General features: G+C 41.0%; 1 protein-coding gene across 4 annotated transcripts in view; it reads left to right on the top strand.

Annotated features, from left to right (window-relative positions):
* The window catches only part of LOC105498465 (cache domain containing 1), a 226,780-nt gene that overhangs the window by 125,835 nt on the left and 81,960 nt on the right, over positions 1-18,985 (top strand). For all 4 annotated transcript variants that reach the window (XM_011770615.3, XM_071091954.1, XM_011770620.2 and 1 more), the window contains one exon: positions 8,836-8,942. In XM_011770615.3, coding sequence (XP_011768917.1) covers positions 8,836-8,942 — 107 coding nt within the window. The remainder of the gene's footprint in view (positions 1-8,835; positions 8,943-18,985) is intronic.

Below are 18,985 nucleotides of genomic sequence, written 5' to 3'. Positions count from 1 at the left end.
ACCTGCAGCAATTTGTATCATTTCCCTGTGTGTGCTTGTGTGTGTGTGTTAGATAGATGTCTTTATGTTTAGGAGTCTTCATGAGTACCCTTATAGCAGAAAGCGCCTGCATTGGGATCTGCTGAGAATCTAGCTTCCTGCATTTTTCTGTGTGACCTTCATTGGAGGAAGAATGGGAAACCTGCCTCACTGCTTACGCTATTGAATTTCACCAGCTGCCTTTTATGGATTTTAAATAGAGATGGTTTTGTGATTTTTCTTTCTTTTTAAAATCTGATCTCTGTAGAAAACTGCCTAGCAGACTATACCAGCTTTAAGAAATAGAACCTGTCTTAGCTGCAAAGCAGAAACCATTTTGTGCATTTTTATTGTGAAAAATACCAAAGCAATTTCGAAGAAGGCCCAGATTTAAAAATCTATCTATAATCTCTTTCTGGGGACTTGACTTATCTGGTATGATGATGTAGATACCTGTCTTTACACTCTAGCTTTATTAACTTGTTAATATTGCGATAGTATTCCTTTTGTAGAATCAGCCATAAGTATTCTGTATCTTATATTCTTCTGTTTCTTTAACAGAACAGGGAGATGTGTGGACAGGATTCTTCCCTCGTCGGTGCATGTGTGCTGGTAGATGGAACCAGTTAATCTCCAAGGTCATCTGCTAACTCTTAGTTGTTAGTGCCTGTCTTTTGTGTCTGTGTCATACCACTCACAGCTGTCTGCTGTGTACTAAATACTTAGTGTGTGTGAGGGGAGAGAACATACCCAATTTACAGTCTCTGGCCTCTAGTCCTGGGAAATCTCAGCCTCTTAGGCTTTCTATGTGTATTTATCCGGCAGACATTGACGAAACTTTTGCTCCTCACAAGGAGACTCTGAGCTAGGCCCTGGGTATAAAGAAACGTAAGAAAAGACCTCTCTCTTTGTGTCTACCAAGCAAGGGAGAAGGGTGTATAAATAAATAACCGTCAAGTATGTCAAGTCCCTATTAGAGGTCAAGTGGCAGGATAGACAGGGGTGCTATGGAATGGCACAAAGGCAGCCTGCAGACCCCACCAAGCTGCTCTCCCCGGCCTGTTCTCTCTTTGATTTTTCCAGATACCCATCTTTCTTCTTGTGCCCCCCGTCCAACCTAGTGATGAGGAAGATAAGGATAAATGTTTAATGTGGTTGTGCGCCCACTTCCAATCCACCCTAGATGTCACCTGTGCAATTTTCCAAGCTTTTATGAGAAAGTGAATTGAATGATAATACCATCTTTTGAATATGGAAGTGAGACACAAGGTCATAGCAGGGCCTTATCTCCATAGTCTGTTGTGGTAGGGAAATGGCGAAAAAGAAATATGGTTGGTCTGTGTGATACTTAGACTTAATAGAGAGGGAGACACTTTATTGCTCTGAAAATCTTACCTTCCAAGGGCATTTGAAACCAGCCCTTTTTTCCAATCTGGCTGAGTTGCTGAACCCTGAAGGTTTAATCCTTATTACTGATAAGGAAAAAAGAATGTGACTTATCACCCCAATCTCTGCAGTGATGGAAGGAAACACTATTTCTCGGAATGTGATTACATGTTATTTGACAGCTTTTTGGTTGGCCCATTTATTTAGGTGTTTGAATAAGTAAACTCAGTCGAGGGGGGGGTTTGAGTATTATTTACTTTATAAATGTGATAGTTCCTTTTTGAAGTGATCCTGCTCTTGCCCCTTTCCTCTACCATTCAAACAGAGTTTAAATATTTGCCAGTGCAGATGTTTGATTTTTATCTAAGCTCTTTCTTTGTTTAACTTTATTCTCATGGGTGGTTAAGTGGACGATAAGGAGGTTCTTGTTTAATTCTTTTCAACTGGTGTTGCTCAAATATTTGGAGAGCAGATGCTTCCCAGAAAGAATGAGCGGGAACCTGGTTGAATGGAGGTGAAGAGATATGTCTCCGTGTCATATCACAGTAAACCAGACCCTGTGAGGCTGTTACTAGGGCCCCGGGGCCTAGTAGGCCTGAGTGTTTCTCAGTGTCCAGAACCTTCCTTTAGCAGCTCCTGCAGCTACTAGTGAAGGGTTTTCACCACCTTTGTTTTGCAGAAAAACATGTGCTGTTCTAAAAACAAAGCTTGGAAATTCAGTGGCACTCGCAGCAAAGGCCCGCTTGTGTTGTGAACTCCCCTTGGAAGCCTCTCAGCATTTCTTCCATACCCACTTCTGATCTGATACCAAGTTTTGCTTTCAGAAGAAATGATTTTGTTTTAACCTTTTGCACTTATCTCAGCATTTTAGCAGTGATTAAAAACAAGCAAACGAGTAAAGAATATTCCCTACCCTATTAGCTATCATTACATTGGCTTTGTGTGTGGACTTGATGATCAGTTTCCACAGGGATTTGCTTTTTAATCATTACCTTAAAAACTCATCCATGAACAATTCCACATTTCATCACTGCCCTTGGAACCGACACTGTGGGTGTGATTTTTATGTGCTATGTGATAAATGAGGCAGACTTCTCTGGAAATATTGAGAAAAACCCGGGTTTCTGAGTGATTTGCCTGGCAAATTACCTTCCCTAGGAAATTTAAACAAAGACCAAGAAAGGAAGTAAACCCCAACTGGTCGGGGGATGGGGGGGTGGGGGAGGTGGGGTCTTTTATATCTCTTTCTTTCTAAACTGGGACTCCACTGAAAAGTTGATTTACACTGTGAATCGAGGCTGAATGAAATCCAATTGGAACTCAGTTGAACACTGTTTTGATGTAAGATTCAAAGCTTCTGCAAATTTATTTTATCTTCTACATTTGCTGATCTCCTGCTTGTAAATCCTGTTGAAGGAGAATAAAAATGACTGCAGCCTGATGGGAATTAAATGTCTGAAGTTCAAAGCAGTTTGCACATCAGAGCAAACGTCAATCAAATGAACATCTTGCAAGCCAGGCAGGGAGTGAATTTCTCCATGGGGAAGAGATCAAAGTGGGAGTCACAGTTCTGTTTTCTCCCTCGGGATGCAGTTTCGATCAGTTGTTCATGAAAGCAAATCCAGAAGGAAGTTTTTTTGTTTTTTTTTTTTTAAACTTACAGGGGTTGGAGAGATGGGGTTATTTCTCTTGAAACTGAATTTCAGGCACTGGTTTTATCTTATGAAAATGAGTATAGAATGCAGTTACAATCCATTATCTCCTTTTTTAGAGTCGGGGTGTAAAGGAGATTTTTATCAGTAATTTCTATTGTCATTACTAACTTTTTGAAAGCACAGGCGTGAGGAATGAAGCAAACCAAACCTCTTAAGTTGATTTGCCCGTTCATTTTGTATGAAAATCTATGATTTTACCGCTTCTTGGCCTTTCCATAAACCCGAAATTGTATAAATGTGACTGGCAGCTAATGCACTTCTTAATGAAAAATCTTTTAGGTAACCGCTAAGAATAAGTGACATGTTTTTATAAAGTGTCTTAAGTATGAGCTTTATATTTCCAACATTCTCCAAATCAGGGCAAATAGCGTGTTTCTTTTTATAAGTCACTTTTCTCAAAGGCATATGGGCATAAAATGCATTCCTGTCTTTGGCAAGGTGACTCTTCCTCTAGGGACCAGAGGTAGCTAAAGTAACAAGGATGGCTGAGCATGTTTTACCCCTGCGTGTGGAGTCTGGAGTCCAGAAAAAGCAGTAGGCGTTAGAGTGTTAGTGAAGGGTAGAAAGATAAGCACTCTTCACTTGTGCTTCCAGTAGTTATTCCTGCTAACCTAGCCGGTCCCCAGCCCTGTATATCTTAAGCCCCTATTGACACCTCCTTCTTCATCTGACTGGCACATCAGTGGTAGTGAGAAAAGCAGCAGAGTGAGGTTGATTTCTAGGCTTTTCATGCTAACTTGACTGGCAAGTGAATGCTGCACGGCTGAAATTCAACACATGTGAGAGAACTCACGGCAGTTGAGACTCTTAGGAAATATAGTAGATGTTCAATGAATATTATGAAATAAAATGCCCAGAGCTTTCTGGTGACTTAACTCTGCCCTTTCTCGTTACTCAGTCAACCAGTAAGAATTTATGGAATGCCCCACCTTCCAGCAACTGTGCTAGACATGAGAGAGAAATATAAATCCTCCAGTAACCTACAGTCCCATTGGGGGAAGCTAAAATTTCTCAAGCGCATAAAAGGTTTTAGAGAGAATTGAGAATTCAAGAGCTACATGGGTAGGGTTTAGTCAAATAGGGGTTCCATGATAAAACTTTTTGGCATTTCACCCCCATGTAACACACATTTATTTGTTATAGGGGGAAGGCAAAATGAATACTATAATTTGTTCATTATTTATAATAAAGCTTATTTTTATTTATTTTTTTTGAGACGGAGTCTCGCTCTGTTGCCCAGACTGGAGTGCATTGGCGTGATCTCGGCTCACTGTGAGCTCCGCCTCCTGGGTTCATGCCATTCTCCTGCCTCAGCCTCCTGAATAGCTGGGAATACAGGCGCCTGCCACCACGCCTGGCTAATTTTTTGTATTTTTAGTAGAGACGGGGTTTAACCATGTTAACCAGGAGGGTCTCGATCTCCTGACCTTGTGATCCACCCACCTCGGCCTCCCAAAGAATGAATCTTATTTATAAATATTATTGATGCAGTGGTCTGAATATTTGCCTTCTCCCTCCCAAATTTATATGTTGGAAACTAATCACCAACATGATCCTATTAGGAGGAGGGGCCTTTGGGAAATGATTAGATCATGAAGGCAGAGCCCCCATGAATGGCATTAGTGCCTTTACAAAAGAGGTCCCAGAGAACTGCCTTGCCCCTGTCACTGAGGACACAGTGAAAAGGCCACGTCTATGAACCAGAAAGTGGCCCTTCACCAGACACTAAATCTGCCAGTACCTTAATCATGGACTTCCCAGCCTCCAGACCTGTGAGAAATGAATTTCTGTTGTTCATGAACCACCTAGTTTACAGTCCAGATGGACTAAGACAATTGATTAGTGTTCTGTTGGTATAAGCAGAATCTTTAAAAAAAAAAAAAATCTGTATCTAATGGATAGGACTGTGATATTATGTTGTTTGATTACGAAACAAGAAAAATAGGAAGAAGACACAAGCGTATAGTTAAGAAGCAGAATGGCACTAGTCAGCTTGGAGGAGGAAGGACTCATCATGGGCCAGTACTAGGGAGAAATTTGAAAGAAGAGTTGAGCTGGGCTTTGAAGAATGAGTGGAGTGGACACTGGAGAGCGTCACAGTTGGGGTCTAACAGAAGAGCGCATAGGGAAGGGCCAGATTGGTTAGAAGTGTAGGATAGGAGACTGTGGGAAAAGAAGGTTGGGTAGATTATTGTTGACAAGTACCATGTCATGAAACTGTTTTATGATGGAGAAATGTTTATCAAGCACCTACTTTTGTTAATGAGTCACTGTCATTTTTATTGTTATAAAAATGTTTTCTCTAATGCTTTTGAAGATGATCTTTTCAGCAAAGGAAGTAAAACAACCTATAATAATAGTTCCCTGATGTCCCTGGTCCCACGAGCCAGCTTGCATTTCACAAAGGTCCAGAAAAATCTGTGTATCCTCAGCATTGGACTTCAGCTCTCTCAAGGGGTGATGCTGAAAGCGAGGTGCTGTCTGTGGAGACTTAATCCAGATAGGCAAAGACTCTCTCCAGGTTTACACATTTCCTGGGAAGATTTGTCAGTAATCCTCTTCAGTTGCAAGTTCTTCTTTATGTATCACTTATGCGGAATCGTATGTGGTTTGTCTCTGGAAAGAAGTTGAGTGATGGGTTCAAGTCTCTCTTAGGTCCCTGACTTGCTCTGCGGTCTTTGGTGTCATTTTTCTCAACTGTGAAATGGGTAGGAGAAAGGGTTCATAACTTGGACAGCGAAGTCCAGATGTGAGCTGCATACATACCTCAGAACTACCCTGTTCTCTTGATCTAAATCCATTCGGAAGATCCTGTGTCTTCGGTCTCTTTGAGACATACAGGAAAGTACTTGTGCTCATGCAGAAGGCCATTCCTTTGCTTTATTTCTAAAAGAATCTGCATAGCAGGATTGGAAGGCACTTCTCATTCCTCCAGAGCCTGTGAAAGTCAGATTCCTTGGCCTCACCCCAGACTCACTAAATCAGACTCTCTAACAGTGGATCCCAGGAATCTGCATTCCAACATGCATCCCAGCTGGTTCTGAGGTAGCTAGACTTTCAGTATTGTAACCATTCAACTGAGTCATGGTCCTCACTTGCTAAGATTTCTTGGAGTCTTCAGGGGAGCCCAGAACAGGACTAGGCACCCTGGATGGCGTGGATGGTCATAAAAGACCAATTAATATGAGCACCTACTTATGACCAGAACAATGCTAAGCAATGTATGCAGTGGTGAACAAAATCAACAAGACATGGTGCCTACCTTCATGGCACTCTTGTCTATTTATGGAACCTGATCTATAAAAACCTTGAATAGAACTGTAAATTTAAAATTATGGCACATGCCTTGACAGAATATGGAGGCATTTTACATAGACTTGGGAAGTCATCACAATCAGGATAGGCCTTTCTGAAGAAGGGATACATGAACAGAGACCTGAAGGATTACTAGACAAGTAATCAGGAGAACCTTCCAGCCTTCCATTGTCCAATATGGTAGCCATTCTTCAGTGACTATTTACAAATTAAGATGAAATAAAGTAGAAAATGTAGTGTCTCTGTTATGCTAGCCGCATTTCAAATGCTCAGTAGCCACATGTGTCTAACATGTCAGACAGTGCAAAAATAATACATGTTCATCATCCCGGAGACTTCTCTTGGACGGCCCTGGTCTAGACCAGCAGTGGTGAAACAGGTCTGGAATACCGCCTGTTTTTGAAAATTAAGTTTTATTGGAACACAGCCATACTCAATCTTTTATTTATTTTCAGTAGCTGCTTTCACACTACAATGGCAGAGGAGTTGCAACAGTCTTTATGGCCCACAAAGCCTAAACTATTATCTCTCCCTTTATAAAAATGTCTGGGAGGGAATAGACTTAGTGTGGCTAGCTATAGCTTAGAGAGAAGTGAGGTTGTAGTGATAGTGCCTTGCCAGCATGGACACAGCAGCTGCTGCTGTATTAATCTCTTCTTTTCCCTCCATCTGTGGCTTCTGAGGCAGCAGTCTTCTCGTCTAGACAAACTGGAGTAGGTCCAAGGAAGGGCAGCCACGTTGATGAAGCAACTGTGTCCTTTAAGGCACAGTTGACATTGTTGGTGTAACTCTGCACTAGGTTAGAGCCTGGACTAACAGTCTCTTAAAATCCAGCTATCTCCTTCTTTGAGATGATATGAAATAAAGCAAGACTGTTTTTAGCTTTTGCTGTTGGAACCAACATACCATGTGAAAACCTAGTCCCCTTGCTTGTGCAGTCAGTTCCATGTAATAGTTCTTATGTGTTAGGAGATGTGATCAACAGATTTTAAAGTTCATGCCAGTGGATATTGCTTTTTAGGAATGTTTCTCCTAGCTTTAGAGCTTCTCTATTTGGGTTCATGGAGTTGCATTAGTGGTTCCTGAAGTTTACATTTTAACACAAATTTTTAAAAACCTCATTTCAAGTTGCATTTATTTGGGGATCTCTTACAAACTTTGAGTCCTCTCAGGATCTGAAATCCTAAATAGTTTACTTAGAAGTTCAAGATCCTTCACTTTTGTTACTCCTGGATGAAATTCACTTAAAAATACTCTTAGGCCGGGCGCGGTGGCTCAAGCCTGTAATCCCAGCACTTTGGGAGGCCGAGACGGGCGGATCACTAGGTCAGGAGATCGAGACCATCCTGGCTAACACGGTGAAACCCCGTCTCTACTAAAAATACAAAAACTTAGCCGGGCGAGGTGGCAGGCGCCTGTAGTCCCAGCAACTCGGGAGGCTGAGGCAGGAGAATGGCGTAAACCCGGGAGGCGGAGCTTGCAGTGAGCTGAGATCTGGCCACTGCACTCCAGCCTGGGTGACAGAGCGAGACTCCGTCTCAAAAAAAAAAAAAAAAAAAATACTCTTAATGACTATATGTAAATAAGCTGTTATGTTTTCCTATTATGTTCTTTCAGATTGTTGTCTGCTATAGCAATGGATCATTGATTCCACTAATATTTATTGATCAGCTACTAGCTAGAATAATAGTATTGTTCTAGCTCAAGTACTAGCATTACACTACCACTGGAAATGAAAAGACTTTTGCCTTATTTGCATGACAGTCTAGCAGGTACAAGCTATGTGTCATATACTATGAGAGGAACTTCCATACATTATGTTTAATTTTTTTATGGCTCTGGAAAATAAGTTTTATTATCTTTTTCAGATAAGAAAACTGAGACCCAGAAAAAATGAATAATCTTTCTAATAGTGACAGAGCAGGGTTTCATATCTAGACCATTCCTACTCCACACCCATTCTTTATCCTTCACTACTGTCTATTTTTGTACTTGGTCATTGGTTTTCCAATAGGATAATTTAAAGAATTCTGTTTTACATGTAACGTCAGAGCACCCATCTGATTTTTTTTTTTTGTAGCTCTGTTTTGAATTTTGTCATCTATTTTCTGTATGATTTTATCAATAGTACTAACTTAAGTTTATTGGAGAAAAGTTGATTTGAAGAATGGTTGTTTGTTTTTATCTTGGAATTGAATTTGATTTCTAAAACCTTCTGGATGCAGGTGTCCCCCCCCCGACCCCCCACAATTCTGAAATTATTTTTTTTGAATATTTAAATCTAAATCACAGTTGTATTGTTTATGGGCTGATCTATCTTGTACACAATGTAAATCATTATTTTTGTTGGTTGGTTTTTCTGGACTGAATAAGTATTGCTCATTCTCTCCTATTGTTTCAGGTTTGATGGGAGCTTTAATACCAATGTGTCTAGAACAATTAGTTGTGATCGACTTTCTACTACTGTTAATAGCCGGGCCTTCAATCCAGGACGAGACTTAAATTCAGGTCAGTAATCCATTGGTTTTACAAAGATGAACTGTATTCTATCACATTCAAGTTGAATAAATACGTTGCTTCAAATTTTTTTTTTAACTTTTGAAGAGAAGTATTATATACTTAAGATTGGATATTTCTTGCTGGAAAGTTAACCCTCAAGAGAGGGAGAGGGGAAAAAAATCAAGCTTACATCTTAAGCTTCTACTAGATAGCTATATATATGGTACATGCCAACTACTTTTTATGCTCTTCAATCTGTTAACTCATTTTTCGTGAATTTTACATTTGTTATTTTAAAGGTTATTTTAGAGACCCGGTTATCTTTGCAATAGGAGGTATTGGATGTTCTTTCCTTTCCCTAGTTATAATTTTTAATCTGTTTTGGGATTTTTCTGGAAGAATGTTGTATGAACTTTTCTACTAATAAACTTAGGGCCATAATACTGTATACCAAGGTTGAACTTTCTTCCTGTTCTCATTGGAACTCAGCTGAAGGCAGTGTTAATAACTACTGGGTGCTTGTATTTATATATAACTACTGATAGCTCCAAGGTGACCTGATATCTCCACTTTTTTGCCCTAGAATTCCACTCCTTATTTCTCTTTTTGTCTTATGTACTCTTGTTGATTGATACATCTCAGAACCTAGAGGCTTCACTGTTTAAGAGCTGAAAGAAACTTGAGAAATAATACCATCTCCAATCCTCAGATTTTACCAAGAAAAAAATCTAAAGCACAGGAACCTCCTAAGACTTTCCTTATTGCTGGAAAGACAAAGCATCCTTAAACATGGAGAACCATACTTCCCAAATTCCAGGTCTCTTGTAGACACATAAAGCCGAAGAGAAAGGCAGAGGACCAGAATATTTACTTTTAGGGCTCCAGTAGGTCTCACTTTGGGGCAGAAATGGTAGTCTTTGGGAATTGTATACACAAATCATGTAATCTATTAGGTCTGAAAAGAACAAGCTGTAAGTTGCATGTTTCTTAGGCATAATAAAACTATAGCTGCTAGATAAATGATCCAACCTAAATCTGCTAGGCATATATTTTTTCATTGGTCAGATCGTCTGGAACCCTCTGCAGCAAGTGAGGTTTACTACTAGAAGGGAAGCTAAATGAGAATGGTTTGCATTACAAAAATAACAAAAGAGGGTAGACAAGGGCATGGAATGGGGAGATAAATTAACGGGGAGGATTCCACAACTTGTACAGGGTGCAAAGCTGGAACTTGAGTCTCCAGGTTCCCAAATTCAGTTTTTTCCCTAAAACATTGCTAGGTACACGAGAGATGTTCCTGGGTCTAAAGACTTGAAATAGCAATCTTTGAATAGGATCAGATGTAAGTGTTCCAAAAATACATACTGTAATCCAACATTGTATGTAGTTAAGTTTTTTACAAGTCATGGTAACTCATGGGGTTTTTTTTGTTTGTTTGTTTGTTTTCTTTGAGATGGAGTCTTGCTGTGTCACCCAGGCTGGAGTGCAGTGGCGTGATCACGGCTCACTGCAACCCCTGCCTCCCAGGTTCAAGCAATTCTCCTGCCTCAGCCTCCCAAGTAGCTGGGATTACAGGTGCCCACCACCACACCTAGCTAGTTTTTGTATTTTTGTAGAGATGGGGTTTCACCGTGTTGGACAGGCTGGTCTCGAACTCCTAACCTTGTGGTCCACCCACCTCGGCCTTCCAAAGTACTGGGATTACAGGCATGAGCCACCTCACCTAGCTTTTTTTTTTTTTTTTTAAGACAGAGTCTTGCTCTGTTGCCCAGGCTGGAGTGCAATGGTGCAATCTTGGCTCACTGCAACTTCTGCCTTCTGGGTTCAAGCGATTCTCCTGCCTCAGCCTCCCAAGTAGCTGGGATTACACCCGCCACCAATCAGCTAATTTTTGTATTTTTGGTAGAGATAGGGTTTCACCATGCTGGCCAGGCTGGTCTCGAACTCCTAATTCAGGTGATGCACCCACCTTGGCCTCCCAAAGTGCTGGGATTACAGGCATGAGCCAGCGCACCTGGCCGAGATTTAAGAATTAGTGTGCATTTATACAATAATTAACTTTTAAAAATTAGTGTGTATTTATATAAGATCTAGATGGATCACACTTAAATGTTAATAGTTATTTTTTAATGATGAAACTGAGATTTTTTTACTTCCTTATTAATTTTCTTAATTTTAAATTAAACATTTGTTGTTTTTATAATGAGGGAAAAAAATAAAACAGGAAGGAATTATGGACTACTTTCAAATGCATTTTCACTCCTTTCTAGTAGACAGCACCTTCCTTAACATATTTCCAATGATATATCCTAAGTCTGGTGTTGAGATTCTAGAAGCTCCATTAACCTCCTGGCTGTGTGACTGGGACAATAGGAAAGGGCAGGCTTGGGCAGACTGAGGGTGAGGTGTGTTCACTTGGGGTCCAGAATGATGGTCCGCTGCCAGGACCACGCACCTCAGTGAGTCAGATCTTGGAGGATCTGGAGGCTGTGGCAACCAGGGCCTCATCCTCATTGCCTTATTTTACTATTTATTGTATTGTTTCTGATAATGAGCACATCGTTGAGCTCTGGCTTCATTGTTAGAAGTAGTGTTACTTTTTCTTAGTGAATACACAGCCTTTCTTCTAGGTCATGGACTTTAGCTTTTGCTCTGAATGAGTTAGAAGGCCATGGGGGGAGTTTACACAGGGGTATCTGGTGAATGACCTCTCTAGTATATGGCCATAACCTGGAAGAATGGCCTCCCACCTATTAAGTGGAAGGAATAAGTACAGCTACAAGTCATTTGACAAATATTTATTAAATGCCTTCTGCATAGTAAGTACTCCTTTTTGTTCTAGGTCAGGAGCTGTAAAACACACACACACACACACATACACACACACACACACACACACACAGAGAGCTTATAATCTGGAGGCCAGGAGCCAGGAGACATAGAAACAAGTGATACGTTAGAAGATGATGAATGCTATCAAGGAAAAGTAAAGCAGAGATGAGACATAGGGAATACGGTTGGCTGTCGGGGAAAGGAGCAGACGACTTACTATTTCATCTAAGGGTTTGTGGGTGAGATCTGAGTAAGTGGGATTGTAGACTGAGTTTATCTGGGGGCAGCATATCTGGGACAAATACCTTGAATTGGGTGACTGTTTGGTGTGCTTGGAAACTGCAGGATGGCCACCATAACTGTGGTGGTGTGAAAGAGCTGGGAGTAATTAGGCCAGAGAGGCAGTCCGGCGCCAGGTCACCAAGAGCCTTATTTTACTGGCAGTTATAAGGACTTTAGCTTTTGCTCTGAATGAGGTAGAAAGCCATCATGTGGTGGAGGAGTCACACAGAGAAGTGACATGATTTGACTTAGGTTAAAAGGTTTACTGAGCCGAGACTAGACCGGACAAGGCAAAGGTAGAAGTAGGGGAAGGCAACTTAGAAAGTTACTCCAAAATCCAGGGGACAGATGATGATAGCATTAATAGTGCAGTGACAGTGGAGGTGGTGAGAAGCAGTTGAATTCTGAATGTTTTGAAGATAGAATCGGTAGGATTTGCTGGTCCATTGGATGGTGGGCAGGATGGGGGACTGGGTATATGAGAGTGAGAGGTCCAGAAGGACTTCTAAGATCTTTGGCCTTATAAGGAGAAGGACAGAGTTGTCATTTACTGTGATGGGGAATGCTGGGAAAAGAGCAGGTTTGTGTGAGAGGCAGGTTATTGAAAGTTACGTTTGAGATGCTTGTTGGATATCTAAGTAAAGGACCTCATAAGCAGTTGGGTATGTAAGTCTGTAGCCTAGGGAATAACCAAGGCTAGAGATTCATCTTGTATTGATAGCACTAAAATCATGAGGTTCATTTAGATCACATAGCAAGTGACCGTGGGTAGAAAAGAGAAGGGCTCCAGGGACTGAGTCTTGGGGTGCTTTACTGCTGAGGTGACACTGAGATGAAGAGGAAGCTGGAAAGGGAGCTGGGAAGGGCAGTCAGGTGGGTAGAAAGAGGACTAAGAGGGCTGTCTCCCTGAAGCCAAGTGAAGAAAGTGTTGCAAGAAAGAGGGAGAGATCAACTTTGTCACCTAGTCTCTGTATGCTGAGGGTCTAGAAAACCAACCATATGATTTAGCAATGTAGAGGCTATGGGTGAGCTTGTCAAGGGTTGTTTGGTAGAATAGTATCATAGGCTGATCCTAGAGGGTTCAAGCTCTGGAGAACGGAGGAGAGGAGTCAGAGAAAATAAGGACTTGAACTCCTGAGATTTGCTTAAAGGAAAGTTGGAAGGCCAGATGAGATCAAGAAGATGTTTTTTAATTGAGAGAAATTATACTCAGTTTATGTGCCAAAGGGAATAATTCAGTAGAGATTGACACAAGAGCAAGGGGAGAAGATTGCTAGAGCTTTTTCCTTGATTAGGTAAGAGATGCTGTATCACCAGTAAAGGACCTAGAAGCACAGAGAGTTCATTCATAGCAAGAAGAGGAAAGGAAGAGTACATGGGTGGAGATGCTTATGTGATGATGGGTGTGAACTTAGTGACACTCCCTTCTTAGTGATTCTTTTTTTTTCCAGAGAATTCGAGAACAAGATCATCAGCTGAAAGTGAGGACCAGAGAATAAGCATTAAAGACCTATTAGTGGTACTAAGATTACCTCCTATTACTGGAATTTAGACTGAAACTCAGTGCACAAATAATCCCAAGAAAATGCTGATGTATTTCAGTGTTTATTTGTTAAGGAAGAGAGTTCAGATAGTTTGAAAACTCAGAGTGTGGGGAAGAAGAGTGTGGAGAGGGCAGAAGTAAGTAGAATATAAAGACAAGATCCTGAATTTTTATATTTCTATGAGCATGTCTCAAGTATAACCTACTACATAACAAGAGTTGTTCTCAGCACAGTTGACACAGCTAGATTTACAAGCAGATTTTGGCAATATTCAGGTATTTAAGAACCGACTTGCTTGCATTTGAAGTTTTGCAGCATTCTACTAGGCAGTGGCTACATCCCAAAGTCCACATACTTGAGCAGTTATTTGTAATATGAGAGGAGTAGGATATGGTGAAAGGTGACCTCAGAGTTCCCCCTTTTCCTCCTGTACAGCTCATGCCCCTTTTCAGAGCAGAATTAATGTACTTCATAGGTTATCACATGTCTGATATTTACATCTGTAAGATGTCCAGCCTTAGGCTCTTTCAGACTGTATATAATTCATCAATGGGCCCCTAATTGATAACGCAGTTTCAGATTGCCTCTCAGACTAGCTGGAAGCAGACTCACATAAATTATAAACCATTCTTAGCTTCATTTATCCAAAACTAGGTCATGTGTCCATTCATCCAACACACATGTGTATTCTTTTTCTTAAAACCACCCCTGCCAGATCCCTACTTTCTAATTTGACTCCTTGTCCCTGAGTCTATTCAAATAACTAAAGTTTGACAGTGCATGTGTTATATTATGGTTCTGGTAATGTTTTGCTCAGGTTCTTTCCTGCTTTTATCCCCACTTTCTCACCCTCTCTCTCTTTTTTTCTTTTAAATTCCTGCTGAGCTATTTTCTTGTGCATGGCCTGATCCCTAAAGAGAGTTTATTTGAAGAGTCCAAGAGAAGTTGTCTCTTGCTCTCTTGAGTTATGCAATTGAGGTGAGAGTGAAGTAGGAGTTAGTCTTTCTCACTGAAAGAAAAAGCGTCTGGACTTTCTTTATTGCGTTTGATTTTAAAGAGCATTTGAAGTTGCAAACTTCGATCTTGGTAACATTGCAGTCTTCATTGAGAAACAGGATTCACGGGGTGTAAGGGGCATTTATAAGTCATGTTACAGAGGTAAATGCTATAGGATAGGATGTACAGGTGGGCCTTAAAGGCTGTCGTTTGTTCTAGTTTCATCATTTCCTTCTATGACTGATAATGAGTAGCTATGTACTACATACTATAAGTTTTTCTCTTTAAAATACCATGAAAATTACCCATTAAATATGCATTAGAAAAATTCTGCTGGTAACAATGCAATGAAAAAGCCATGTTCTACCTAAAATAAAGAAGAAAAATCAACCAAGCTAGACATTTCTCATTCCTTTTTATGCCCAGTTGCTTCAGCTTCATGATTGCATTAGTGTCATAAAATATGTAATTATTTATATAACATTTAAAAGCTGTTTAGTCACTCAGAAATCTAGATTCTTGAGCTTGTATGATTCAGTTTATATTCATATGTATAGGTGTATACTATGTATATGCACACACAGAATTAAGGAACTAAACAAATAAGGTTCCTTTCTGTACCTGATTCCCTCTTCAGACTCTATTCCTATACTGCAAGCTATGTCAAAGTTTGGTCGTTCTTATAGTTTCTCACAACAACCTTATTACACTGACTTCAGAAGATTTTGTTAGCCATATATTGGCATATATGCATATATATACAACATATGTATATAAATACAAATATATATACACACTCACACGCATACTACATATCAAAATGGATATAGCCTTTTATTAACTTAGCAAATGTATCCTGAACTTTTTTTATTTTTATAAAATAAGATTTTATGCAGTAAAATCAATAAAACAAATCTTAATTTGTTTATTTAAGCTCCCACATTTAGACATACTGTATTAGTCCACTCTCATGCTGCTAATAATAAAGACATACCTGAGACTAGGTAATTTATAAAGGAAAGAGGTTTAATTGACTCAGAGTTCAGCATGGCTGGGGAGGCCTCAGGAAACTTACAATCATGGTGAAAGGGGAAGCAAACAAGTCCTTCTTCACATGGCAGCAGCAAGGAGAAGTGCAGAGTGAAGCAGGGAGGAAAAACCCCTTATAAAATGATCAGATCTCCTGAGAACTCACTCACTATCACAAGAACAGCATGAAGGTAACCATCCCCATGATTCAGTTACCTCCTGCTGGGTCCCTCCCATGACACATGGGGATTATGGGAACTACTAGATGAAATTTAGGTGGGGACACAGCCAAACCATATCATTCTGCCTCAGCCCCTCTCAAACCTAATGTCCTCATAATTCAAAATATAATCATGCCCTTCTAAGAGTCCCCAAAGTATGAACTCATTCCAGGATTAACTCAAAACTCCAAGTCCACAGTCTCATCTGAGATGAGGCAAGTCGCTTCCGTCTATTAGCCTGTAAAATCAAAAGCAAGTTAGTTACTTCCTAGATACAATGGGGGTACAGGCATTGGGCAAATAGACCTATTACAAATGGGAGAAATTGGCCAAAACAAAGGGGCTACAAGCCCCATGCAAGTCCAAAATCCAACAGGGCAGTCTTTAAACTTTAAAGTTCCAAAATGATCTCCTTTGACTTGTTGTCCCACATCCAGGGTATGCTGATGCAAGAGATGGGCTCCCATGGCCTGGGGTAGCTCCGCCCCTGTGGCTTTGCAGGGTAAGCCCGCCTCCTGGCTCCTATCACAGGCTAGCCTTGAGTGTTTGCAGCTTTTCCAGGTGCACGGTGCAAGCTGTCAGTGGATCTACCATTCTGGAGTCTGGAGGATGGTGGCTTCTTCTCAAAACTCCACTAGGCAGTGCCCCAGTGGGGGCTCTGTATAGGGGCTCCAAACCCACATTTCCCTTCCACACTGCCCTAGCAGAGGTTCTCCATGAGTGCCCCACCCCTACAGCAAACTTCTGCCTAGACATCCAGGTGTTTCCATACATCCTCTGAAATCTAGGCAGAGGCCCCCAAACCTCAGCTCTTGTCGCTTGCACACCCACAGGCCCAACACCACATGGAACCTGCCAAGGCTTGGGGCTTGCATCCTCTGAAGCCATGGCGCAAGCTGCACCTTGGCCCCTTTTAGCCATGGCTGGAGCTGGAGTGGCTGGGACACTGGGCACCACATCCTGAGGTAGCACAGACCAGCAAAGCCCCGGGCCTGGCCTAAGAAACCATTTATTCCTCCTAGGCCTCTGGGCCTGTGATGGGAGGGGCTGCTCTGAAGGCCTGTGACATGCCCTGGAGACATTGTCTTGGCTATTAATATTCAGCTCCTTGTTACTTAGGCAAATTTCTGCATCTGGCTTGAATTTCTCCCCAGGAAATGGGTTTTTCTTTTCTACCACATGGTCATGCTGCACATTTTCCAAACATGTATGCTCTGCTTCCCTTTCAAATACAAATTCCAGTTGTAGATAATCTTTGTTCATGCATATATGCATACAGTTTTAGAAACAGCAAGATCAACTCTTGAATGCATTGTTGCTTAGAAATTTCTTCCTTGCCAGATACCCTAAATCATCTCTCTCAAGTTGAAAGTTCCACAGATTGCTAGGGCAGAAGCAAAATGCTGCCAGTCTCTTTGCTAAAGCATAGCAAGAGTGGCCTTTGCTCCAGTTCCCAATAAGTTCTTCATCCACATGTGAGACTACCTCAGACTGGACCTCATTGTCCGTATCACTATCAGCATTTTGGTCCAAGCCATTCAACAAATCTCTAGGAAGTTCCAGACTTCTCTCATCTTCCTGTTTTCTTCAGAGCCCTCCAAACTCTTCCAACCTCTGCTGGTTACCCAGTCCCAAAGTCAATTCCACATTCTCAGGTATCTTTATAGCAGTGCCTCACTACCTCATTGCCAATTTTCTGTATTAGTCCATTCTCATGCTGCTGTAAAGATACTACCTGAGACTGAGGAATTTGTGAAGAAAAGAGGCTTAATTGACTCACATTTCCTCGTAGCTGTGGAGGCCTTGGGAAACTTGTAATCATGTTGGAAGGCAAAGGGCAAGCAAGGCATGTCTTACATGGCAACAGGAGGGGGTTGGGGTGGGGGAACTGCCAAACACTTTTAATGCATCAGATTTAGTGAGAACTCGCTATCATGAGAATAGCATGGGGGAAACTGCCCCCATGATCCAATTACCTCACACCAGGTTTCTCCCTAACATGTGAGGATTACAATTCAAGATGAGATTTGGGTGGGGGGACACAGAGCCAAACCATATCATGAACCATAAAAGCATAATTCAAATGAAAGTTATATTATCTTAATACAAAGTATCTCTATAATAGAAGTTTTTTTAATAGGAGTCCATATATCAATACCATTTTTGTGTGCAATTGCCTTTTCTATCATACTATGAGATCACAGAAGCATTTATCTATCTTTATATCCTCATGGTTACATCTTGTTCGGTCTTCACTCTATAGATGCTTATATAATGTTTATTGAATTGAATTAATGTTGGTGGTTACTTATCCTTGTTGCTAAATTTTTTTTTTTTGGAGACGGAGTGTCACTCTGTCCCCCTGGCTGGAGTGCAGTGGCGCGATCTCAGCTCACTGCAAGCTCGGCCTCCCGGGTTCACGCCATTCTCCTGCCTCAACCTCCTGAGTAGCTGGGACTACAGGCGCCCGCCCCCACGCCCAGCTAATTTTTTGTATTTTTAGTAGAGACGGGTTTTCACCATGGTCTCGATCTCCTGACCTTGTGATCCGCCCACCTCGGCCTCCCAAAGTGTTGGGATTACAGGCGTGAGCCACCGCGTCCGGCCCTTGTTGCTAAATTTTATAATGTGTATGTAAGGAAAATACCTACGTCATTGAAGCACAAGTCTAGGTAGTAGTATATAGAACAATACTCAGATGTTTTCAGGGAAAATGAGTCACATGCATTTGTTTGGCTTTCTGCTTATAATTAATTATCTCCCTTTTTTCAAAAAACCTGGAAGTATCTGTTTACAGCATGTTTTACTGAATATTTTAAGCCCACTATGGAGCCCCACTCCTCAAAAAAAAAAAAAAAAAAAAGACTCCTTTCTAAATATTACTACCCATTGACAGTACACCCAGTCACCCAAGAGCTCTGATGGAGATGTACCAAGAGATTAATGTTTTTATGACTGCTAGTACAATGTCCAGTCTGCAGCCCATGGATCAAGGAGTGATTTTTACTTTCAAGTCTAATTGTTTAAGAAATACATTTCATAAGGTTATAGTATGGAGCCCCACTCCTCAAAAAAAAAAAAAAAAAAAAAAAGACTCCCTTCTAAATATTACTACCCATTGACAGTGCACCCAGTCACCTAAGAGCCC

This window comes from Macaca nemestrina, chromosome 1, assembly GCF_043159975.1.
Source record: "Macaca nemestrina isolate mMacNem1 chromosome 1, mMacNem.hap1, whole genome shotgun sequence".
NCBI lineage: Eukaryota > Metazoa > Chordata > Mammalia > Primates > Cercopithecidae > Macaca > Macaca nemestrina.
Note: the sequence above shows the minus strand (reverse complement) of the source record. Positions and strands in the feature narration are given on the sequence as shown.